This window comes from Ctenocephalides felis, unplaced genomic scaffold, assembly GCF_003426905.1.
Source record: "Ctenocephalides felis isolate EL2017-DRISC unplaced genomic scaffold, ASM342690v1 CF-g0.4_SCAFFOLD_01886, whole genome shotgun sequence".
Taxonomy (NCBI): domain Eukaryota; kingdom Metazoa; phylum Arthropoda; class Insecta; order Siphonaptera; family Pulicidae; genus Ctenocephalides; species Ctenocephalides felis.
This window is the reverse complement of record NW_020538040.1, coordinates 15,642,880-15,670,787: the sequence shown is the minus strand read 5'-3', so window position 1 is coordinate 15,670,787 and position 27,908 is coordinate 15,642,880. Positions and strand designations below refer to the sequence as shown.

Genomic DNA, 27,908 nt, shown 5'->3' with positions numbered 1-27,908 from the left:
GTATATATATATATATATATATATATATATATATATATACGAATGGTTGAGAGATGAGAAACAAGCAAAAACAAAGAAAACAAGGAACAAATTTCATAAGATTATAATTTTACAATATTAGTGGATACACAGCATATTTTTTTGTTTTCCACTGGCTGCGCAGATATAATGACTATCTTTCAATTGAAATGCTATATCTGTCGGGATTATGGGTATTCGAGGAATGAGGACATCTTTACTTTTTAATAAATAAAGGGTGCCTCAGATCTTGACGTCAATCCGAAACGGGGTGATAGTGTTGATCTGAAATGTCCTGAAAAAAATTAGGAAAAAAAATCTCACGGCATTTGGAAATTATGAACATTATATGCATACTAGAGCTTTAGTGTAATTATGACCAATTTTTGGGTATTATGGTTAATTTTTACTTATTTTGTTTATTTCAACTTTTATTTTTTTTATTTTTGTTTATTTCAACGTAACATTTCTAGGATAACAATCTAAAATAATAACACAATTGCCCCAAGTTTTAAGAATTAGAACATTTTGTTGAACTATGTATTTAAAATTTCTAAAATCGGTCGACACTGAGAAGCCTTTCTGTAAAAAATGTACTAAAGTTTGTTCGCAAGTTTCATCAAATGTTGGCGCATTTAATCAGGGTTGAAAAAATGGTAATGGTACTTTTAACGCTTACACTTTGCGTCAAAAACAAAGGTAGCACGATCGCTTTGAACAAAATTCAAAAATTTTGGAAAAATAAAGGCTTTAAAAATTTTAAATTGCGGTACGAGAAGTTTCAGCAATTTGTTTCAAGGCACGATGCCATGTCCACTAGTTATCTTTAAAATTCACATAAAAATACCAGAATTTATACGTGCTATCTTACGGCTTACAGTCGATACGAGTTCTAGTACAAACTCGAACAACCCCTTTGCGCGATTAGTGGTTCGAATGTTGTATGAACGTAGTTCCTGATATACCCGCTAATGGCGTACATTATTTTACTATAATCCATATATTGTATATATATATATATATATATATATATATATATATATATATATATATATAAGTTGTTTAAATTTTTATGTTATTTAATATTCATACGTTTTAGCTAACATCCTAATACTAAATAAAATACGCCAATTAAGTAGCCGATTCTGCCGTAAAACACACCGATGGTACGGCAAGGCTATATTACGTAGCGCTTCTCATATAAAATTGTAGTAAAAACTGTAAAATATTATGTATTTGCTGTGCGATTTGGACTGCACAATTTCTATTTAACGGCAGAATCGTTCCCTAATTTTTTATAAACGCAATTTGCTGCAATTATTACAATAATTAAACATACTAAATACTAAATATTTAGTATTGTTGATTTACTATTATTAACTTTTCATGGGAAAAAGTTTTAAAGGTTTCTGAACAATTTGGCATATAAACAAAGCATGAAAGAATGTTCGTGAATCGCATTTATAACATATAGTTTTATGTGTAGAACGCCTGATTGTACAGCAAGTAGATAGACAGTTTTTACTACTAAGAAACAAGCATAGCATAGCTTTGTCATAACAAGGCTATCTTATCGTCTATGTTACGGCAGAATTGACCCGTACATTTCAGAGATCTAATGAAAAAAGTTTGGCGGTCAAAAATGTGACGTCACTGTCGCTTTCTATCTCTTGACACCTGCTCGACTAGCAGTTCATGTAGTATAAGGTCTAGGTTGTAAGGTCCATGGTCCATGCATGCATCACTACTTATTATTATTATTACTTCTTAGCGAGCACAAGGTCGTCTCATGCTGCCAAGGGCGTAACGAATCAAGAAAGTGGCCCCATCACTCCAGACGGCACTGGAGATGAAAGTGGTCCGAAACGTATGGTGGCTAGATTGCGCAGCGACGTCCGCAGTGGCTTACGAAGCGTTTTGCGAAAAGCAGGGCAAGTCGACACGATGCGGATTCTATGGAGTTGAGACCACTACATGGGGGCAGTAGAGGAACGGGGTAAATCACAACTATTTCAATAATTGCATAAAATACTAATTAATAGATAATTTAATATAAAATTCAGTGAATTTAACTCATGAATCACACAAACATCAAATTGCAGGAAAGGTATGTTAAGAAGAATGCAGAGAGTTACATCAGATGATCTGAGCAATGATGATACTGACGGTAAAGAATCTGGAGCTACCGAAGAAAAAACAATATCTCCTTTAGGTGCCGGTCTTCCTTTACTAACACGTCTCAGAATGCTCAAAGAGAAACAGGTATTACGATTTATTTCTTTCAAATACCATTGCTATTTTTAACAAATATTTTATCTTATTCCTAGGACCGCGAAGAAAGAGCCTCCAAAGGAATGGTACCTTTACTCCAGTCGTCACCAAAACACCACATAGTGAAAAGTACCGTTTCGCCTCAAGATTCTGTACAAGACGAACCACGTGAAGTGATCGGAGCAGGACTTCCTCTTCTGCAGAGACTAATGTTACTCAAAGCCAAAGAAGAAAAAGAAAAATTGGACCAAAAAGAAAAACAAAAAGATAAAGAACCTGAAAAACATGCTAGATTCCAACTCCATATACAACCTCCTGGACACGTATCCAGTCCAACAAAACTCTCCTCTAACCAAATCGAATTTAAAAGTTACTAGTCCATTAACGAAAACGTTCCCGCCAGAACAAGGTACTCTTCCGCATTCGTCCGGCAGTATATCTTCCCAACAAGGAGTTAAAATGAAAGTAAGTTTTAAAGATCGTATAAAAAGTTTGCAGATAGGCTTATCTCAAGAATCCGCAAAGTCCGACTCACCAGTGGAAAAAAAATCTCAGACATTGTCTAATGCAATTCCGCTTAAAGATAAATTAAGGTTATTAGGTAACTTTAGTCCAAAAGATGAAGGGCATTCGAGATTAAGCGAGAGGAGAAATTCAGCTTCTGAATCATACAAAACAGATACAGAACAAGCACATAAACCTTGGTACAAATTGAAAAAAGCAACTATACTAAATGATGACTTGGAGAAACCTGTAAAAAGTGCCGTTACTAAGCCTTCTAAGAAATTTCCAGCATCTGATACTCCAGGAAAGATATTAAAAGAACGATTGAGTACTATTGAAGAGCCACCGACGGTTAGTCCTGCGGTTACGCAAACGAAAAAGCCTGTGATATTACCATTGAAGCGAGAAAAGAAAAAATACTTATCTATAGACGATTTATCACCAGAATACAGCGGTCTTCCGTTTGTGAAAAGATTAAAAATACTGAATGAGCGTCAGAAATTAGCAGAGCTAGAATCTGCTATAAAAACACGTTCTTCAAGCTTAGATTATACAGACACATCATCAGATGCTTCTTTTGCAGCAGATGCGCTAATTCGTAGTCAATCTGACACGGCCGCATCTGGTCTAGGGTCGATTAAAGGTAATATACAAGCACCGGCGATTTTAGCCATTTGTCCTTTCAAAGCACCACTTAAAATAGATAGTACATGTACACCCTGATAGATTCCACAAGCACAGCTCTTGAAATAGCACCTCCGTCCGAACCTGTAGTTAGCGCTGAATTACCAGTAGATACTGTAGAAATTTTAATACCGGATTTATGTCAAGGTGATGCCGAAGATAGTAGTAGAACGTAGAAGACTGAAGTCAATTTTAAAGCATTTAAGCGAAGGTGCAACCTCAGCTCCTCCAGAATCACAGAACAAAGATCAGTTCCATCAGTTGTTACGTTCACAAACTGTGGAAGGATACGCTGCTAGGCATAGTAAATTTGTAAAAAGTGTTACGTTAATAATACATTACCAAGCCCCCAAATAGTGCCAATGAAACTGTTCGAGCTAGCGAAATGTTCTCGTTACCGCAAACGGTCGCAGAAAGACCAGTTTCAATAGATGTCATGGAATCGCATGTTTCGGTAGAATTCACTCAGGCAAACCAGGAACAGATACAGCCGCCAGCGGAAGTAGTAGAAGTTGCTCCTCCGCCTGTTAAGGATATATATACTCCTATTCAGCAACCGCCTTGGACTGCTAAACCGAAACTAAGTCTTCTAAGTGCTGTATCGAATCAGAGGAAATTACTTAGAGGTAAGTGAATTCATTATTGTTGTTTTTAGAATAACTATTTTCTTTTGTGTTATTTTAATCAATAGTACGAATTTCTTGAAATTGAAATTAAAATGACGCAATAAAATTGGTACAATTGATAATGTCTAATCAATAATCACGTTTTGGTTAAACATTTTATTTTTTTTCTTAAGTGGTAAAAGCATTTAATGCTAATTCTACCATTTAAAAAAACGTAAACCAAACATAACAATTAAATTTTTAATAGGATCTTTGGAAGAACAAGAATACTTCGGCGAAGTTTTAGTAGGAATAAAACAAGTAATCCAAAGTCACCTGCACGACGTCCAAGGAAAATTCCAAGAACGGTTTCGTGGTTTGGAACAAGAGGTTCGACGACGTGATGACATAATAAGCCAACTGCAGGGTCGGATACAAGAATTGGAGCGGCAAGCTGGTAGTGGAGGAGAAAGCACTGAACGAGAATTAGAAAATGAGGAATTTGATGAAGATCAAGACATCAGGAAAGAAACTGACGTAGATGACGACAGGGATGGCCATGACGACGAAGAGGAAGAAGATGGCGATAATGATAGCGATGCTTCGTCTGCGGACCATCCATTTATGGTGAATATGCAACTTTATTTTCTTCTATAAAAATATTTGTTTTTAATTGATTAGCATTTTGATTATTTACTCACGAATCTGGTACAAATAATAAACGATTTTTTATTGCCGCAATTATTTGTGCTCTAAACAATACATAAGTTTTATAATTTTGTGCAATTTACATGTAATCTAATTACTTTCTTTTATAAAGCGAGGGGATTCGTTAGACACAATTTTCACATCTTCACCTCCCAGAATGGGTCCTAGTCCAACATATCCATCACCGAGATCACACAGACGAACTCAGAGACGAAGACACTCTGTGAGTCATCAAAGACAACCTCAAGACCAGTCAGATAACTTCACCTTAACTGCTGATGCTTCGGGAAATCTGACCAGAGTATATCATTCCTCACCTGATACAGTAGTTGTCCAAATGTCTTCAGATTCTTCAGAGGCAAATACTGAAGATACTGATTCGGGTATGCAAATCGAATTTACAATTCCATTTTACTTATAATTAGTAATATTTTTTGAGTATCAATATTTGTTCTTTTTGGATTCAATAAATTGATTTTTAAGGCTCAGGCTCTGACTTCGAGTTTGATGAAGAAGAACGACCAAAATCGCCCCAAACTTCCAACGACACGATGATTCGTATTCCTGAAGAAGCAGAAGATGAGGATAATGATATAGAAGCCTACGACTATTGTCGAACAGGTGATGAAAGACGAGATCGTGAAGATTGGGAAGTCAGGATGCTGGCACACGAGTTAGATCGACGAGACGCCTTACGACGGCGCGATCGGAGAAGTAGTGATGAATCAAGTTCTGGATCAGGTAGTCGAGGAGTTCTAACCAGAGCAGCCAGCTGCGACGAGAGGCGCCAAAATCGACAGGAGGGATCTAGAAATGGCAGTTCCGACAGGAGGCGTTGCAGTGCAGACGTTACGAGGCAAAGGAGGCTCTGACTCCGGCCGGTCAACCGGGACGAAAGAAATTCCCGGATAAATAATAATACGCTCGTAAATAGTGACCAGGACGAGACTGGTGCGCAAAGGGGGGATATGCTGGTTGAAACTTCTGACCATCTTTCGGATGCACAGCTTGCTGCGCAAAGTGATGTAACTGGTGCACCTGGAAATGAAACTTCGCCATCATTACGTTGGTTGTTAGTATTGTTGGTTCTTAATGCTTTGGCGAGATCTAGTAGGACGCGAAGGACTTTCTGATGTGAAAAGTGTAATAGTAATAAATGGATAGATTATTTGAAAATAATCTACAGTTACTATTGACTTTTTTTTCTACATATTAGTACTTTTAGTTTGTCCAAGCCCCATATTAAGCAATTGGTATGTATAATTTTTAAATTGATTGTTATTGAAATGTTCACAAACAACAAATGGAAAACTATGTAGTATATTTAATAGTATAATATTTATTTCTACCAAACACCTAAGTTCTATTAGACAAACCTTAATGAGACCAGATATTATATGCTAGTGCCAAATATAATACCTACAACGATATACTGCATTGTAATTGCTCACTCGGATAGTTTTTTTGATGGTCTAGTGGCAAAAAGTATATGATGTTTATTAGGAATATGAGGTCACATTCTGATGTGATAAATATCGTATATTATTCAGAAGTCTATAATCGATAGTATTTTAAATTATTTTGCAGTATACGAGAAATTTGTAAAAATGCTTAAAGTAATACGTAGCAGCTCTATAAATTGAACAATGTTTAAGAAGTAATGGAGTATTGCTTTAGTTTATTACCAAGATGAATAAAATTATTTGAATCATGACGTTGGTATAGAAAGCTCAACTAACGAATTTTGTTTATTCTATTTATTTAAGTAACTCAACACACTATAGACGTACTTATACCTGGCACCATATTTTCCTGAGTTTTTTTTAATTTTTATAATTAAACCATATTTTGTACGTGTATAATATTTTAAGTAGTTTGTTTTCTCTATCGAATTTATTAATTACCATGCAAGGTTTCATCAAAATCCCAGACGAGTAAAGAGGGAAAAAAAAAATTTTGGATTAATAAAAGCTTTAATTATTTTAAGCTGAACGTAATATTCTAATATGCCTAATAATTTTTTTCAATTAAGACTTCCCATAATTTATTTTATGATTATTTAAAAATTTTGAAAACGTCTTGGTATCAAACTTTTGCAAACTGCTCCAAATATATTATTCCAATAAAATGAGACATTATATAAACATATTATCAAAACTATCAAAATAACTCTTAACTATAAAAAATACTCAATTATTTTCTTTAATAGTAATAAATGTAATTTTAATATATTTTTCTGTTAATAATAACTCGAATCTGAGTTTATAAATAGTGTAAAAATTTCTAAACATAAAAGTAGTTTTATAGCAACACGATTTATACATAAAATAATTTATGTATAAACTTTATCATAATGTGACTCTAGATTTAATTCAGAAGGTAACAAAATTTTAGTAGGAGCGAATTAAGGAAATATTTTGCGTTTTGTGGTGATGATATTTTTGTTTCAGTTTTTCGGTCACTTTGCTGAATTTTTAATGACTAGGTATGCAATACGATGTATTTCTCATAAAGCTCCTATAGAAATGAATGGGTACATATATATACTTTATTGCAATGAGCGTCGTCTATAGACGACATTCGCTTGAACACCTGTGTGTACGAGTGTCGTCTATAGACGACAGGCCATCAAGCGGATGTTGCCTATAAGTGACGACGTGAAAAAATTATGAAAATCGTTCACATTGTATACTTCGATTGTATAAATTTATAATTTCTGTAAAAAATGATTGTGTAAATTTATAATTCACTACGTGAATTCAATTCATGAACTAATTTTTGTTTTTGGAAACTAAATTAATTGCCTTAAAGAAATATTTTTTTGCGCATATATAAAATTTTATTAGAGAAACCACAAATAAAACCTTTTCGTTGTTCTATTTCAATTATCAAAATTTGATTTTTGATCAGAGTGACCTAGGAAAATGTGCTCGGTCTTGTCGTATAAGATTCGATAGTTACATAATTTTAAGATTTAGATCAGACTAAAAATGATAATTTTTGGTAAAAAAAACAAACGCGGTAATTATTTAAAAATATTTGTGCCCATACGATATGTTTGTGATACTTAACGCTTAGCGTTGATGTTTAATATGTTTACTAAAAAAATGATATTTGTGATACAAACATTTTGGATGAGAAATTTAATTATTTGTTTGTTCTTGAAAAAATGTTTTAGATAATATTATTATAATTATTATGTATATTCTTATAAAATTAAGTTTTATATATTTTTAGGCCTATTCTTACAAAACAGAGCAAATAGAAAAAAAGCTCATTGTGCATGTGAGATTCTGGGTTAAATTTGGTGAGTTACTTTCATTTCAGATAAATTCCAAAATTGAACATTAATTTTGCACGTCAAATTAATTCTTAGTGAATATGATCTGGGAGAACTCTGGTCTTGCAACAACTTTCATCTCGGCCAGCTTGATATAAAGTAGCAGTGATATCAGTTCATTTTTTTATCCCAAATGTAATATTAAGTGAAAATAGTTACTCGGAGTATTGCTATCTATATTCAAATAAATATTACAAAAATATCTAGTATATACAGAAAATGGTGAACGATCGGGTTGTCTTCTCCATATATTACTGTAGTCCATAGAAGTACATAGTTCTCATTATTGTTCAAATTAAATAAATCCCATTGTTAGTAAAAATGACTATGTTTATAAACGCAATTCACCATCAAATAAAATCGACAGCACTGATTTATGTACCAATTCTGCCGCACAACAGACCAATGTTATGGCAAGGCTATGTTATGAAGAACATTCCATACTAAATATAGACAAAAGCCATTTCGTTGCTGTGCAGTCAGGCATTTTCCTCAGGTTGTCAGATAGAAAAGCTAACCTAGAAACCGCACAAATGTCAAAAAAACGAGCTTAGATAACATGGTCTTTCTGACTCAGCTCCATAACATACGAGTGACGTTGCAGTTTATGTGTAAAACGCCTGAATGCACAGCAAACACATGACAGTATCCTGTATGATTCAGTGGCATATTGTATGTAAGTTGGAGCGTAACATGCCCTTGCCATAACATTGGTCTGTTGTGCGGCAGAATCGGCCCATTAATTTAGAATCTTAAATTTTATTCATAAGCAAACCTTCAAAGATCAAGTTAAAATTTGTTTACATTTAATAATTTTTGTTTTATTTTTCATTAGCAGTGAGAACATAGCAATGTACCTTCTCTTTAATAACGCAGTTATTTAGAAGGCAACCCAACGGTTGGCCTATGATATATGTTGCATTATTAGAATTTATCTAATACGAATAATACATTTTTAATCCGAAGCATCAATATTGGAAAAGAACTATTTTCACTTGGAAATATATTATTGATCTACATTTTTGCTTCAAGGTGTAGTGACACCTTGATATCAGGCTGCGCGAGGAGGTATCCAACCCTGAGATTGCAAGGCCAAAGCTATTTGCACTAAGCTACGGTAAGCTTCAAGCAACCCTTTAAAAACCAAATTTTTACTGGCATAATAATTTACCGAACCCAGAGTATCAAATTTTTATAATCTTCTCAGACAGAGTAGGCCTGATGTTTAAATTTCTTACATGCTAGTGGATACATTATCAATAACAGTTAAGTTCGTAAAAACAACTAATGAAAGTATTTATTATACAACTTAAGACCTAGAATATTTAATATAGATCTAGTTTAGAAGAATATCCAAAATATATGGAAATATCAGCATCAACATCAACAACATTCAATTGAAACACATCACATAAATTGGAACTGGTTTTAAATTTGCCTAAAACATCAAATTAAGCAATAACAACACCAAAGTTTAATAGTTTCAGGAAAAATGAAAAAAAAAAACTTAATTTTTGGACCAAGTTTGGTTTTTTGGGTCGATTTAATACAGTTCTCTGCCATAACTTCGGATGAAAATTATTTTAAACTCTATATATAGAAAAAAAAATCGAATTTTTAATTTTGATTTCCTAGATTTCCTACTAGTTAAATAGTTCTTTGTCTACTATAGAAAAATACAATTATTTTTTTTCTTCAACGTTACCAAAGTAAATTATTAAACTATGGATAATTTGCAGTTTTGAAGTTGCATTTGAATATGATTTCAAATTTTAAAAAATAGATGGTTTGCGTCGATCGTTACTAAAAATACTTTAATTTTAATTTTTAGCCAGTTTATACAAAATCCTGCCAGACCTTAGAGAGCTGAAATTTGATTATTAATTTTTATATTTATAAATGTAGTCTTTTTATCATATATACAGCAAAACCCTATTAAAACGATTTTTTTGGAACCTGACTAAAAACGCGTCTTAAACGAGAAAGCGAAGTAAAGACTAAATGTTTTAAATTGCATGTATCGATATAAAGTGGCGTATTATGCGGGATATTGTATCAAGCAATATGTAAACTGCGAAAAAATTGTCAACGGACTCAAATGTTCTTCACTCCGATTATATTTTCAGTTTTTTAAATAACTTCATTAATTTTTTTTAAACATGTTGGAATAAGTACAAAATTGGTTAACAAAGAATTAAATATAACTACTTATGTACAATTAAAAATATTAAAAAATATTGGAAGAAATGATTAAATTGCTATTCACAATTTGTATAATTTCTGCATTTGTTTCCATATTACTTTTGTTATAAAAGGTTTTTGAAAATTAATTTTGATATAAAAAAAACTTACTAAATTTTCTTAAGTTACTAGATTGCCCATCACAATTTGTGTATTTTTTTAAATGACTCAATATTATTTTTTCTAAAGCAGGTTTCCTTTGAAATATGGTTTTGATATATGAAAACTTACTAAATTATTGCAAAAAAATGAAATTGACTTCACATATAAAATTAGAAACCGTATATTTTAAAAGAAGGAACCTAAAATATTTATTACATTCAAATCGGCGCAAACCCAATTCAAAGTTTTTGGTCAAAAAACTTCTTTTAGTTTTTGACTTAAAATTTAATGCTCTATACAAATTCGCTCAGATATTACTCTATCCCTGTTATAATAAAAATAAAATTAGTTGAAACAAAAATTAAAAATTGCACAAAATTGTCATAAAATCGTAATAAAAATTTGCAAAGCAAAAAGGGCCTGCTACTTATAATAAAATATTTAAATTATTATATACATATATGAATAATTAATATTTAAAATAATTTTAAATGCACCACGAAATATATTGCTATAATAATGAACACATGGAAAATTGTAAATATGAATAGTTTAAACAAAATAATATATAATAATTATGATAACATTCGATCGTCCAATATAAGCCTGTAGATAATATTATTATATATAAATGTTATTACATAAACAAAGTTATATATAAAATTGCTTGTATATAAATTAAATTAGTTAAGAGTATTTATTAAGGCGCTACCAAAATTATGAGATGACTAAATAACAGAATTTATAATGAAAAATGAAATGTTAAAAACATTGAAAATTTGTGATTTTTGTTTATTGTGCAGTAGATCTTTGGGATATTTTAAAAAATCAGGGTATTCTATTTTATCTTAATATTTTATTACATTTTTTTTTGCAAATTTAATATAGTTTTGCCATTTAAACCAATATTTTTAGAAGCACGAACAATATTCCTCAGATTCCACTTTCTGGTGTTGTTCATTCTGGTCAAGTTTTTTATTCAGGAATTTATTATCCAAAATTGTATTATTATGGTAAATGTATTTTTATATTACGTTTAAATTATATTATAGCTCATATTATAAATTTAACATCATTTTAAAATTTTAACTAGTATTTTTTAGATGTACGAAGAATACTTCTTAGCTTTCTCCTCCTGGTGTCCAGAGTTCATGTAAGATTTTTAGCCAGGAATTTCTTAACTAAAATATTTTATCGTAGCAAAAGTAAGTTTATATTTAATTTTTATATCATATGTTTTTATTATAATTTTATCATTTTGTCATTTAAACCTATATTTTTAGAAGCACGAACAGTACTCCTCAGATTTCTCCTCCTGGTATTTTTCATCCTGGTCAAGTTCTTTAGCTATGGTTTGTTATTATCCAAAATTATTTTATCATGGCAAGTATATTTATATTTAATTTCTATATTTAAGTTTAACAGTTTTTTCCATTTTAACTGATATTTTTAGAATCACAAACAATACTCTTTAGATTTTTCCTTCTGATGTCTTTTATTCTGATGCTCTTTTGTTCTGATGTCAAATTTATTATTCCAAATTATTTTTTTGTACCAAAAGTATGCTAATATTACATGTTTATATTATATGATTATATTATAAATTTAACATAGTTTTGCCAATTTAATTATTATTTTGATGGACGAACAAAATTCCTTAGATGTGTGATCTGTTCCTGGACTTTTCCGTTCTGGTAAAGTGTTTTTTAGCTATAAATTTATTATCCTCGATAACTTTATTGAATTAGGAACAATTTATTAAATTTTGTTTTTAATATTTTCTGATAAAACTGAAGATCTACTGCCTTCTAACTGTTGTGTCCTTGTATATGTTGCAAAAAAGATATTTGATACTGAATGAAAATGCTCATTTACATTGGTGAAAAAATATTATTTCCAAAATTTTGATGTTTGAATGTATATGATACGTTTCAAATTAAATTATAACCATTTTCACTAAAAAAACATTAAATTAATTTATTATATCAGAGAATCGATCAACAATTTTTAGTTTTCTGATATATTGAAAGTATTTGATACATAGTTTATATACTAATATATATAAAACATATTTTTAACTAATTGCAATTTATTGCTTCGTTAACTTTAATATCAAAAGAGTAATAATGTCAGTATTATTTTAGACCCTAGATTGTTAAATATCTAATAAATATAATGGAGTATATAAACTTATAAAAAGTTGTTAAAACATTATGAATACAAATTATTGATATTATCAAAAATATTATAAAACTCATTTATTGAAACATTTTCATGAAAAGCATATGAATAAATTTTGTATTTTAGAAATCAAATAAAAATGACCAAATAGTGAAAATGCGAGCATTTTGATTATTATAAAAATAATGTATAATATGTAATGATAATATATATGTATATAAATTACAATAACAATTATTTTTTTATTTTTTATGTAACTATTTTTAACACTATGATTTTTTAATAGTTTTGTTTTTATTTTTGACTATTCGTAATTATCAACTAATATAAAAAAAATTACGTTATGTCTTAGTTAAGTAGTTGGATATTTATTTAATATTAACAATTATATTTTATTGATTTTTTCTTTTATTTTAAAAGTTAGTTCTTATTAACTTCCCGTAGGGCTATTTTATAGTTAGTTATAGTTTTTTAGTTAAGTTATAGTAATCGCAAAAAAATCGAAAATGAAAATTTTTATATATCTTTACATTTCAAAACCTTCTGAACATTTTGGCATACCTTAGAAAAATTGATGTATGTGTGTGTGTGTATGTGCGTGTATGTGTGTGTATGTGTGTGTGCGGATACAAATTTTCGTCGACGATTTCGGGAACACGGAAGAAGCGATTTGAATAATGCAAAAAACATTCGATTTGTATTGATAAGGAGACGTGCTGATTAGTTTATGGAGAAGGCAGGTCTAGCCGTTCCGAAGATATGGGGCAAAAAGTGCCAAAAACGGTAACTCAGTTTTTAAGAGAACGGAGCGTTCGATTCGAATAATTCAAAAAACATTAATAAGTAAAATACCGTTTTACCCTGTTCGATTTCTAAATTATCATCATTGTAAGGAGCTGCTTTACTGAACTTATTGTTCTTACGATTAGTTATATAAAAAATTGAAAATTTAACAGATTTATCACGAAACTAAAAATATACGTGATGTTTGGTTGGTGAGGGGGGTAGTTTTGAATATCACCATGTATCACCAAGAGGGAGGGGGGTCCAAAAATCCTTAAAAACTCGCTCATGTTATTAATGGACGCCCCCTATGTATAAATATATTTAACTGAAATAAACAAATTAATTATCTAATTTCTAGCTTTTAAGAAGTTGCTTGATCCAAGTCTTTGGTCAGATGATATTTACCCGAAAAAGTTGTCTTTGACAGAAGATATAAACAATTGGAGTATTCAAAAGATTCGGGCGCACATGTTTGCAGGCAGTCCTAATGCAACAACATCGGGTAAAAGTTTCAATTATTTCATAAAATAGTGCTGTTAGATATTAATTATTAGATATGTACTCATGTTTCTTGGCCTCTGATCATCCCTGATAGATGGGCAGGTTTCAAAGAGCAAAATGCATCTATTTTTTATATTATTTTCACCTAAAACTGAAGTAAATGTTTTGTACTTTTTAAATTATAACAAAAGATTTTGAATCTGATAATTGCATAATTGAGATGATTTCATGAACATCTATCAAGAAAATATAACAATTGCTCTATAAGTGAACACTGCGCTCAAATTATGATAAATGGATTAGTTTCTGATTACCCTTTGAACCACAGGTGAAAAAAATAGGTTTAATTCATAATATGCGATATAGTGTTTATTATTTACAGCACTTGTTCATTTTAGATTATTGCATTTGATAATCAGCAAAAGATTGAGATGCTCCTTCAAATATACTTCACAAATTGGTGTAAATTCTTCTCAGATTTGTTCCTTAGTATATTCAGAATTGTTTGTCATATATAAGAACAGAATCCCAAGTTTTGCAAGGAATCTTTTTATAGAGCAAAGTAAGTAATATTTTATTTTATATAAATATTTCATTTTTGCAATATTAAGGGGCACGCCTAGTGTGAAATTTTCCAAAAATCTAATTTTAATTTTTAACTTCCTGTAGGGTAAGTTATAGTAATCGCAAAAAAATCGAAAACGAAATTTTTTATATATCTTTGCGTTTGAGAGGTTTCTGAATATTTTGGCATACCTTAGAAAAAATGGATGTATGTGTGTGCGGATACAAATTTTTGTCGACGATTTCGGGAACACGGATGAAGCGATTTCAATAATTCAAAAAACATTTGATTCGTATTGATAACGAGACGTGCTGATTAGTTTTTGACGAAGGCAGGTCTAGCCGTTCCGAAGATATGGGGCAAAAAGTGCCAAAAACGGCAACTCAGTCTTTAAGAGAATTTAAAATTTAAAATAATTAAACGCTTTACTTGATCAAATTTTCATGAAGGCAGGTCTAGCGGTTCCGGAGATCTAGTTAAAAAAGTAAAAAAAAAATGCCATTTGGCGGTCAAAAATGATCATTAGACATGTGCACATCAAATAATCAAATATTTTATAGAGGTTTTAATAATAAGTACAAATTTTGCTAACATGTCTATGGGTTTCGTACCAATGTCATCCTTTAGTCTGCGGCGCGGCGCTCACGCGCATCGATATGTCATTTCTACGCAGCTTATCGCAATTGCTTTGCAAAAAGTCAAAAGTTAAATGTAAAAAAATTGTATTTTTTAAAAAGGTAAATTATTTTGAAAAATTTTAAAATTCTCAAAGTTCTAAAAAATTAAAAAATTTAAATTTTTGGTACGAAAAGTTTCAGCAATTTGCCTTAAGGCATGATGCCATGCACCACTAGTTTTTATGCTTACTCAATGGTATTATTTTATTAACTACCCGTAGGGCAAGTTATAGTAATCGCAAAAAATCGAAAATGAAAATTTCTATATTTCTTTACGTTTCAAAACCTTCTGAACATTTTGGCATACCTTAGAAAAAATGGATGTATGTGTGTGTGTGCGTGTGTATTGTATGTATGGATACAATTTTTCGTCAACGATTTTGGGAACACAGATGAAGCGGTTTGAATAATTAAAAGTGTTGATTAGTTTTTGGCGAAAACAGGTCTAGCCGTTCCGAAGATGCGGGGCAAATATTGCCAAAAACGGTAACTCAGTTTTTAAGAGAACGGAACGTCCAATTTGAATAATTCAAAAAACATTTTATTTGTGTTAACTGAATGAAAAACTGTTCAAATTTTTGGAAAGACATGTGCAACGACTTTATTGCATTTTAAGTAAACATTTTAAATTTTAAGTAAAAGTTTAAGTAAAAGGCGAATAAAAAATAATTAATTATTTATAGTCATATTTCAATTAAAATATAATCAGTCTCATTTGTTGAATTTAATTTATTGGGAAATGCTAATGTTAAAATATTTTTTTAAATTATTTGATTATTGTATTATTTAATTATTATTAATAATTAATATATTATTAATTAATTATAATATATTTCAGAAATTATGTTTTTATTTCAACATGGTATGTTTTTGCACATGATGGTTCGAACATGGCTCGAAGGTAACCGAAATTCTATTTAAAGTTTCAAATCATTGATCAACTTTTATTGATTATTTTTAATTACTCGAATTTTGAATTGCGGTACGGGAAATTCCAGCAATTTGCCTTAAGGCACGATGCCTTAATTGCCTTTGCCTTAAGACAGAATTCCACTTACAGCTAGTTTATTTATTAAATTTTCTTCATTATATTTGCTAGAAGTCCACTAAGAATATTTGTAAACTATATGGTGAATTAAAATGAATAATTGGTGTATATATATATATATATATATATATATATACACATAGATCATTTATTCCTATTCAAAAAATGCAATATTTACATTTGAACTAGTTCTTTGCGATTCCGCTTTGTCCTTTTTGTCGTTGAAGCTACTGCAACTCGTGCTGCCTTCATCGAGTCCAATGTTGCCAAATTGTATATTTTGAATATATTAAGCAATTTTGTATTAAATATCAATACTATTATCACCTGGCACCACTGCAAAATTTATTGCAATATATTATAACTTCAGTCTTCGTCAGTACTCGGTACGGCCTCGTGGTGGTAGGTTACATCACAATCTGTCAAAATTATTTTGCGTAATCGTGAACAATTTATTACGTCGCGTGGATAGTTGTTATTTTATATTAGAAAATTTAAAAAGTTTAAGTGTTAAAAGTTAGTGGATATTAAATGTGTGTTTTTAATAATTCTGGAACTTAGGATTTGTGATTTGGTGAGTTTAATAATGGTGGAACTTTGGTTGTGTGATTTGGCTGATGGAGGTGTGCATTGTTGACCAAGGTAAATTACAAAGTATTTTGATAAATCCAAAGTCGGACTAGTTTTAATTTTAGACGGTTAATGATAAGTTTCAGCAAAATCTATTAGTAATGATTGTGCTGAACCGAATATTTAGTAAAACGTGCTTCGACATCCATTGTAGAACATGGAGGGTATTGCACATGGCGAAAAAGACCACAATGGCGCATTGGTTTTATTAAATTTAGTAAGACTGTTAAAGCTATTGGGATCGTGTATTTGGTTATACAAAGTATTTTAATATATTCAAAGTTGGTGCAATTTTTATTTTAGGACGTTTATGATTAGTTTCACCAATATTGGTAATAAGTTAAGTGCTTTTTCGCCCGATGTTAAATATGGTGCAAATTGCATACAAGACCATATATGGCGCGTTGATTTCATTACTTATAGTAAATTGATTAAATAAATTCAATTAGTTAATACTTTTTTCGTAATTAAAATTTTATTATGATGCTTCTATGTCTGATACATATATGGATCTAATCTATAAAGCAAGGTTGGGTATCAGGGCTTTAGAAGAAATGTTTTACATTTATCAACATGTTATTGCTCAAACAGAAAAATTTCTGACTATTGAGGGAAGTTCATGGCAAAGGTAGCAGAGCTTCGGCCTTGCAATCACAAGGTTCCAGGTTCGAATCCTCGTTCAAACGTGATAATTTAAAATAATCTTGAATTGAATTAGTCTATTTGTTATCCGTAATGATACTAATTATATATGTATTTCTTGGTAAGAGCCTCGGTCTTGCATTCACAAGATGTCATGTTCAAATCCGCGTTCCGTGCAACCTGATATCAAGCAGTAGTAATATCGATTTCTACTTTCAAATACAGATCAAAATAAGTTACCAAGTGAAAATTGCTTTTCTGTTGTTATGCCTAGTTGTGCCAGTTGCAGATTGTGATAAATATGATAAAGATACTTTACAGCGTCAGCGTGTTTACTAAGAATGTAATTATAAAATTGAGGTAGATTTGAGATAACATAATAAATTATGGCTGTTTGTGATAATTTATAGTCTGAGACTCGTGAATAACTGCGTAGAATTGCTCCTTGTTCCTTGTGAGGTAGAACCACTGTAGCCAAAGGAGCCCCACTCGGTGTTGCCAAGGAAGCCTGCACTCGGTGTTGCCAAGGGGAGGCCCACTCGGTATTGCCAAGGGGGCTCCACTCGGTTAGGCCAAAGTGCCTCCACTCGGTTAGGCCAAAGTGCCTCCACTCAGTGTTGCCAAAGGGGTTCCCACTTGGTTTTGCCAGGCTTCCAGTCGTGGTTTCCAAGGGGGCTCCTGCTCAGGGTTACAAATCCTTATTTTGTGTTACTACATGTTGGTTTGTGAGTGTAGCATTGGGATATATTGAGTATATTTGGTCAAGTCGAGAGTAGGCATTGCACATTGTTGTCCGCGGTGTTATGAAAAATGTCGTACATCGTATATGGCGCATTAGATTGGTTATAATTAAAAACTAGTGGGGAAAATTGCTAGAACTTCCCGTACCAAAAATTATTTTTTTTTAAAAGAATAACATTTTTGAAAAAAAAAATACTCTGAAAAAATTAGATTTTTGAAAAAGACTTTTTGAAGAAAAATTTATTTTAAAATATTTTGGAAATTTTTTGGTTCTATCTAGTCTAGATATTCCAGACTGCCGTTGCTTCGTAGTAAAAGCTTTGGTCTTGCGACCACAGGTTCGAGATTAGAATCCCGTCTTGTATAGCTTAATACCTAGCAGTAGTGCACAGTCAACCCTCGGTTTACGCGGCACTCTGGGTACACGGTTTCCATACTACGCGGAGCTAAAATTTCGACATCCCTCCGACTACACGGACTTCCTATTACACGGTTTTTGTTCAACAGCCCATAAGTTCCTTGCGCAACCTATGAGTGATAATAGGAACTTGATATCAAAAGGGTATTAATGTAAGTTTTGTTATCGACTTTGATCTTTTAGACATGCCTGATTATATAATAGCTATCTAAGAACACGTTTGAGCTGACTATTGCGTCGCACCAATTTTTAAAAAAGGTGTCAATGTCATTCATGTCATTTGGTCCGCATTACTCCTACTCAAGTTGTATTTTTAGGTCTCCATACAGCACGATAAAAATGGTGCGATTTGTACTCTCATAGCGCGATTACCATACTGCACTATGTAAGGTTCCATAGAACACACTACGAATTAGCCTGAATCGTAAGTTAAATACGAGTTTTTTATAGCACGGTCCCCATACTGCACGGTACGCACTTGGTAGTCTAATATATTATTTTTTATTCGAAAATGTAGATTTAATTATGATTTTACATAATATATATACACTGTCAAGCCTCTTGTAACGTGGTAATCAGGGAACATGGTTTCTATACTGCGCAAAACTGAATTTGCGACAGCCCTCCTATAACGAAGTACTCCTATAACGGTTTCTGTTTAACCCACAATTTTCTTTGGCGCATCCTATGAGGGACTGTGGCAACTAGATATTGTAAAAGGTTTTATTATCGACTACACCATCTTCTACATTATGTTTTATAAATCATATCAAATGTGTGCACTACATCGGTTTCGGTAGTGTCGTCTATGGACGTTGCTCTTTTAAAAAAATAGCTTGGAAGTTGTTTTGTCAAAAAGATTATTAGTCACTATATCTTTATATAAACTCTTCAATTCAATAAATTATTTTTTCATATCCTTATAATATAATTATATGAACTCTTATTATATTATATTCAATAAAAACAGTATATATTATTTTATCCTGTTTTTTATATTGGGTCCTCGGTACAAATGTGGTTTTTACCAATCGAGTTTTTTATAGCGCGGTTTCTATATTATACACGGTAGTCACTCACCGCGTTATAGAAGGGTCGACTATAAGATTTGTGGGATTTGCAAGATTTGTTTCATTTAGATTTATTGGATTTGTAAGTATTATGTTGTGCTTTGGCATATAATTAGTATAGTCTGCTTGGGCACTGGGATGTAATAGGCAATGCCATAATAATATTGAATCTAGTTGGAGATTATTTATAAAATAAATTTGTTACCCTTTTAATCAATAGGTACTTTCTGTTCATGACTACAATCCAAAATAAATTTTTGTGATTTGAACTTTTATAAAGTTCCATAAAAATTGTCGACTTTTTATTAAAATTGTCTTATTGTTTCATGCAAAAATCTTCATATTATATTACTCTTCAAATAATTTATATTGCAATTCCTGAAAAATAAATTCGCAAATAAAACACATCATTTTTAATTACAGAGAAAATTTTAATTTTTATAAATTCTTAATAATGACAATGATATGATCATATTATTTCATAATAATAAATATTTACAGATACTATTTTAAAATTAACATTTTATCTATCAATTTTTTCATATATAATTCAATATATTTGTAATAATTATTGGGTTTTTCTTTATTCATTCGAATAAACAAATCGAATACGAATCGAAAAATCAAAAACATATAATAAAATAAGATATATAATATAATATATTTGCTATGTTCTAACGTAAAATAATCATTTAATTTCTATGAGGCTATTTCGGGGTTGTATGTATATCATTTCGCTCAATGAGATTTTTTATCGATTTCTCATAAGTTTGGCTATTGTTTCTTCGATAACAGGAAAATGATTTAAGTATCGTAAAATATTTCATTTGCTTTGTGCACTTAGTTAAAAATCTGTGTCCGGATTTAAAATTTTGAATGTGGCAAAAATAATTATACAATTTATAGCAACAAATGATATAATGCAATATCGACACTATCCCATTGTGAAAACTCAAAATATCAATTTGATAAATTTCATTAACAAAATATTTTTTTACAAGTTTTCACAAAGGGACAGGAAAATTTCAATTTCACAATATGCACAATGATTAAATAAACTAGTTTTAACAAATCTTTGTGCATATTACTATTTTTATATTCAATTTTTATTCGATAATGCATTACAATTTGTCCTTCGAGCAAGCCAAAAAGAATTCTAATAACAATAAAACATATCTTTTTCAAAAAAATCAACAAAACACATTTTTGCCATTTAAATTTATTCCTATGTATGTCATACTTGTAAATTTTACTTTTTTTGATTACGTATATATTATTTGTTGCATTATAATAATGAGTTTCATTACTTATTAATATTTATATACTTAGAGCGGTTTATATGTATATTTATAATATTTATAATTTTTTGTTTAAATTTACAAATTTGTTGTTTAGTTAGAAAAATGGAAGTAGGCTTGTTATGAATTAATATTAAGCGCGTTTTGTCTTAAAGAAAAAACGCTAAAGAATTGTGGTCCGTTCAATATGACCTTAAGAAGCCCTTTTTAAATATAATATATGCACTGATCAGGGCTTATTATAAATCAAATGTGATAATAATAATTTAGGCCCTACAAAAAGTTTTATTAACAATTTAGTTTAAAGTTTTTTTTATACATATCTTAGTCCTCGTACAATAATGCAATATAATTTTGTCTCGATAAGACAGACAGTGTGCACTCACAGACTGACAGCAATGTTATAATTTTGTTTTCTTTAGAACTCAAACTAACATTTGAAGTGATAATTAAAATTTAATTATATTCAATATAATGTTGGAAATTGTTCATGGACTCGATTCACACTGGAATCTTGTTAAGTTTAATGTTATATCAACACTAGATGATTTTTTTTCCAACATTATATAAATGCCATGAAATTCTACAAATTGAAAATTAACATTCTCAATTGCATCTCTTACAAATTTCTTCTTAGAAATTCTTTTTCGATATGCTTGACAATACAGCTATCTGTGATTACAGACAATGAACCTTTTCTAAATTTTCACGAAAATAGAAATTTGAGATTTTCACATGGAAAATCTGTATGAGATCTTTGTTCACTGTATATTCTGAACTGTAAGCCCTTTTAGATGGTTTATGTACAATTCTAAAAAGAAATAGGGCTACAAAAAGTTCATAGTTGTAAATCGGACTAGATGCTTGCTAATGTTTTAGTATTTTTATAAATACTTCTGCAAAATGTTTCAATTTTGAAAACCTTAGAAAAATCTCAATTTCTCATTTAGCTATTGAATATACACGACTTTAATTTTTTTTGTTTAATATTTTTCATTTATATTTCCGTGTAATAATATGTACAATAGTGGTGTTTAATAGAACTACCCTAAAGATAATAATAATACTTATAAACTAGAAAATTATTAATAAACTAATTTTTAATGTCCATGTTACTGAATTTGACATACAGTACGTAATTCAACAAATTGAATAATAATTTTTGGCCATTTTCTGTATTAAACTTCAATCGCGTTTTGTTACTGGTAAACAGTGAATAACATTTTTTTTTTTTGGAAACTGCTGATCGTATTTTATCACAAAATGAAAATTTCTTATCAGCCATGTCACAAATCTTTGATTTCATATTTGGCTTCAAGTTATTACAATACTTAAACTCTAATTAAAATCACTAATATAGAAAAAGTATTAACAGTCTTTTAAAATGTTCAAGAAAACAAAAACAAACAAGGAACCATAAGGTTGTTGTTTGAACAAAATTTAAAACAATTAAAAATTATATAATAAAAATATAATTATAAATAATATTATGTCTAACTACAGATCAAATCGTCATTAAAGACTAACCACAATCGCATATAACTAAGTTTTTGTAATCGAATCACAATTAAAAAACTGGGTTTCATTCGCCTATTTCATTGCACTGTTTGTAACATCTTAATATGACCATCGTCTTCACACTCGATGCATGTTAAACTATGGCACTTGCATAGAGAGCAATTGCATTACTTAAAATGTCCAAACCACTCTAATTGTTCGCAAGCAAATAATAAACATGGTCACTTAGAAATATTTAAATTAATAATCCCATCTTTCTTCTTCGGCGTTGTGTTTTACATCTGTGTCTTCATCCACAGTTGCAGTTTCGGTTTCAGTCTGTGCATCTGGCATGGGCTCATCTTCCTCATGTACCGGTTCTTCGGTATCAGTGGGAATTTCAGCCACCTCATCAGTCTCTTGCCTTTCTGCTTCAGATACATCATCTTCTGGAACCGGGGTTGGGTCAACTCTTACAGTTTCTGAACAATCGACCCTATAGTCTTCAGTTTTCATCACGCACACTCCATTTATAATGACCTCTTCTTGTGCTGAGGTGGGTTTTGCGGATTTGTCTTGCCAATCGGGATTAACCCATTGAGGAGCTGCAGGTTTGCGCCTGTTACTACGCGCAGCACTGCTGTTCCTAGGCTCACTATCCACTCCTGTTCTGTCTTCTTTCTCTTCCTCACATCTGTTACTTCTCGCTCCATCCTCAGATTCATCCTCACTAGCACAATCAGAATCAAATTCATCCCTATGTTTCATGGAAGACCCCATGCTTAAATCTAAACCACTCATTTGTTCCTTAACGGCCGTACTTAAAGCTCCTAATTGGTCTAAGTGATCAAAACCACGTCCGATCAAAGCAGCTAAATTACCAGTTGCAAAATAAGGAGGGTATGGTATGGGTACTGCGCCCATACCGATACGCTCTTTTTGTAACGTTAACAGTCTTTGGTTCAAAAGCAACTTAAATTGAACTGGGTCAAAAGGTACCTGCTGACTGCCAGGTTCTCTAGAAGGTGCATCATTAGGCTGCCCATGAGGAACCTGTTGCTTCAAACGCATACGATGATTGTGGAACCAATTTGTTATAGTACGGGTAGACAGATTTAATTCGACTGCTAAGAATTCAATAGTGGCAACATTAGGATAAGCATCTAGAGCAAATGCTAAACGCAGTGCTTCTTTCTGCTCTTCGGAAAACAGCACTCTCTGTTTCTTAGTGCTTGGAGGACCATTCTGTGGACCAGGTGAATGTGAGTGGTAGAACTCGGAAGTGTCATTGGATGAGGTATCTGAGCTGTTGTCTTGTGCACCACCAGGCCCAGTTGATCGGCGGCGTTTATTAGCTTCCCGGCGTTCGTTTTTGAGTGCTTGCAAACGATCAACATTATGGGCATCACTTAGCCATAACTGCATACGAATGAATGGTTCACGTCCTTTGATGCTCAGCATGTGCCATGGTTTAGGCTTGGATAAAAGTTCACTTACTGAACCCTGAGATAAGCCAAGTACAGCTTCACCAAATATCTAAAATTGAAATATGCCAGTTAGAAATAAATTGATAGAAATATTACATTTATTAACTTAACATTATATAATGCAATAGCTGATTATAATTCTGATTTTATATAAAATCAAATATTAATTTACCTTTTGTCCAATGTTGTTTGCCAATAAAGCTTCTTTGATTTTAGTAGTAATGGTTTGTGTATCTAAATCCTGAGTCAAAGCCGCCATTTCATAAACACTTGGTGATATGTGCTGATGCAAACTTCTCATAACACCACCTTGTTGCTGTTGTGCCTGCTGTGACATTGGCGAATGTTGCATTGGTGAATGATGTACTCCCATGCTCGGTTTACCCATAGCCATTTCTTGTTTGATTTGATCTCTTTGGTTGTGTAAAGTAATAGCGTGGTGTGGAGGCATTCCTGGTGGTGTTAACAACATGGGCTGTTGTTGCTGTTGCTGTTGTTGTTGCTGCTGCATTTGTTGTTGTTGTTGAGAATTCAACATGGCAGCGGTCATACCAGGAGGAAGAGCGCCATGTGGATTCATAGCGCCTAATTGAAGGGAAGCGGGCAAGAGACTGTTGTGCTCTTGTTTGAGTTTTGATAAAATGCTTGAGGCATCAGTCATCATTTTAGGAGCATTGGTCATTTGTTTGCTTAAATTTGCTGGACATTCTGAAATATAAAATATAAAATTAGTATTTTTAATATTTAGCTTTTCAATAATAATATAGTAAAAATTTGTCATATGAAAGATTGTCGAATTATTTCATAAAATGAATTAAGAAGATAATCATACTCACGTGGACTACCGCTGTAGCTTCCAGTTCTCATTAATTTTTCAGGAGCAATCTTGTATTGACTGGCCACCAGTTTATGCACGGCATTCTCGTCTTCCAAAAACATCTTCATTCTAATGAACGGTTCCCGACCTTTTTGTGTCAACATATGCCACGGTTTGGGTCTGGCTAATAAATCGCTAACAGATCCTTGGGAGAGACCTAATACAGATTCTCCAAAAAGACGTTGAGAAATCGAATATTGGCTCAGGGATTCCTTGACTCTCCGAACAATTTCTTCGGTATTTAGATTATTGAATAAATCGAATTGTTGTTGAGTTATTGGTGGCAAAACTGCCTTAAGTGGTCTTTGAGATGGACTGTGATGTGTTGGGTTAGGCGGTTGCGAGATCAAAGAGTTCGTGATAGAGGCCATCCGCTGCAAAGGACTTGCCACAGCACCAGTGCTGTATTCTTCGGTAGGAGTCATGGCTGGTGGCAAGATAGCATTTCCTAATGGGCTAGACGCTGACGAATTGGTAGTAGTGGTATTAGATTCTTGTTTTGGTCTCACAAGGCTAAATGCACTTCCACAATGTCTGGCTTGTTCGTTTTCATCTTTACCTTCGGGATCGCCATTCATCATCTTTGCTGACATCATAGCTTCTTTAGGTAAGGACAAGTCTTGTGCAGAAGCTCCATTTAGTTGTTGCATGTGTTGCAAGGCAAGTAAGTTCGGCAATCCAGGTAGTCCCGGCAAGCCTGGTAATCCGGGAATACCGGAAAGTCCGGCAAGTTGACCAGCAGCTCCGCTTTGTTGTTGCTGTTGCATCTTCAACAGTTCACGGTGGTAAGCTTCAATGGCAAGACGCACGTTTTCATCAGGCATTCGTTGTTCACTTGGGTTTGATCCACTGAAAAAGTTGGGAAACAAACTAAACGTTAGTTCTAGTAGCTGTTCTCGACTGTTACATGGAGATAAGATTTATTTTCCTTAATCATTAGATAAACTATTCGTTATTTATTATTGATTTATATTTTTCAAACAAGTCAAATTGACATTGGATTATAGTAAAATCCTAACGAATTATGAAAATCTAATTATTATGGAATCAAATAAAAAGGAATAGATAATTACCCTGGGAAACCAGCAGCTCCGGCGTCCCTTGCAACATCTACTCTTCTACCCATTAATTTAGCCAATTCTTCTTGGTAAATTCGGGCAACTTTGTCTTGAGAGATATCATCATTTTCGTATTTTCTCATTCTACGACCATGCTGGGATCCAGAATCTCTGGATCCGTAAGGTGATGGTGGTGCATCTTCAGCACTAGCTCTATCTTCATCATCTTGTGGAGAAGCGCCTCCGGGCTGGGGTAATCCTGGACCACCTTTCATTAAATGACTTGCTTCAGACAGAATGTGAGCAATGCGTTCTTCTGTCATGTCGGAGGAATCGTGACGGCCGAACGGGGCCATGCCTGGTTCTTTACCTAAAAGAAAGAATCAATTGATTTAAAATTTATTTGAAACAAACACAAATTTATGACTAAAATTTTATTTAAATAAAAATATAATTGTGCCCCTTTACTGACCACCTCTAATGCTTACAAGTCAACTACAACCGCAACTTCACCCAATATTTAGTATTTAAGTACCGAATCAATCAATACAGTTACTTATGTATAATATTTCGAAATAATTGCTCCAAACCAAATGCCATATTTAATTATCTATGTTTCTTTGATTGAACTGTTATTGCTAATATGATTAATGCATACTAAATGTTAAGTGTTCGATCTAACTCGTATAAAAACAATTGCAGCAGTTCGAATAAATCGACAAATTAATGACAGAAATATCATAGTAAGTAGCAATTATCATTAGGAGTATCTTATTAGGTAAATAGTCATAGGTCTAGATGTCAATTTCTTTTGTATCGATTCAGACTAGTTTGGATTGATTTTATCAATTATGCATTAATTACTTTTGTAGTACACGGGAAGACTTCTTTTTGGAGAAACAAAATGCATTTAACTTTAAAATAATTTTCCTAACTTTGTGTATATTTATTTTTTATAAAATGGGATGTTCATAAATTCGAACTCCTAGCCTAGTATATATTACAACTTTCTAATCACCTTTTCGATTATGCCCCGATATACATTGGCATATAAGCGCTCATGTAGTATTATATTTCAAGTAATTTATTTCGTATTAAGTACCTTTGATATGAAAGAATTCTGTGTAATTTTCAATATACAGCGTGATGATTATTGGATAAAAAGTTCGAAGTTTTTTTTAAACTACTAATATACCGAATCAGAAAAAAACTAATATAATAATAATATCGTGATTTTGTGGTCATGATTAATATAAAGAATGGGAACAAAATGATGATTGTATCCAAAACCGCGAAATTAGAGTTGAATGATATTAGCTCGTTAAATATGGAATAAAAAATGTTATTAGTCATAATAGAGCGATACATTTCTTGAGGGCATGTTATTAACTTCCCGAAGGTGGAGTCTGTTTTCACCAGCAAATCCGACTTGGTAATTAATAAATGAAAACTGTTTACAAGATTCTGATTAGATAAAAGCCAGGCGTGCTGTTTTTTCATAATTGTTACAATTTTAATGTAACTAGTTATGAAGATTGAGTTAATGGTATCAAAGAACACCCTGAAGTATTATAGGCATACGAAAAGTGGTTGAATTGTACAAAATCAATAGAGTTTGGAATAATTCGGTTTTAGTTTTTTTTATTAATAATTTGTTAATAATGTCGTGTTGTTTTATTCCGCAATCAATAAATCAAATCCATCTATGATCGTTCCATCGCAGGTAATTCCGTTCACATGCGCTAGATTAGAACCATATCCGCCGCTGCCGCCGTCTTTTTGCGTCATCTTCGATCGGAACGGTAAAAAAAATAACAATGCGTCAAACTCTTATATAGTACCTACTAACGATTGATTTGCTCACGCGATCGCACTATTCGTTCAGAAATGAACAATGAAAAGAAATGAAAAAAATGTGAACTTGTGTGTATATGAAGAATTATTATATTTATCGAGAAT

General features: G+C 31.8%; 2 protein-coding genes across 2 annotated transcripts in view; both read right to left on the bottom strand.

Moving 5' to 3' along the window:
• Positions 1 to 27,908, bottom strand: part of LOC113378717 — a 148,070-nt gene that overhangs the window by 33,952 nt on the left and 86,210 nt on the right. The window lies entirely within an intron of this gene.
• Positions 22,679 to 27,908, bottom strand: part of LOC113378718 (homeobox protein cut-like) — a 10,255-nt gene continuing 5,025 nt past the window's right edge. Inside the window, exons 2-5 of the mRNA XM_026619282.1 lie at positions 25,965 to 26,319; positions 24,851 to 25,740; positions 24,187 to 24,722; positions 22,679 to 24,063 (exon numbers count right to left, since the gene is read on the bottom strand). Coding sequence (XP_026475067.1) covers positions 22,789 to 24,063; positions 24,187 to 24,722; positions 24,851 to 25,740; positions 25,965 to 26,319 — 3,056 coding nt within the window. The 3' untranslated portion in view covers positions 22,679 to 22,788. The remainder of the gene's footprint in view (positions 24,064 to 24,186; positions 24,723 to 24,850; positions 25,741 to 25,964; positions 26,320 to 27,908) is intronic.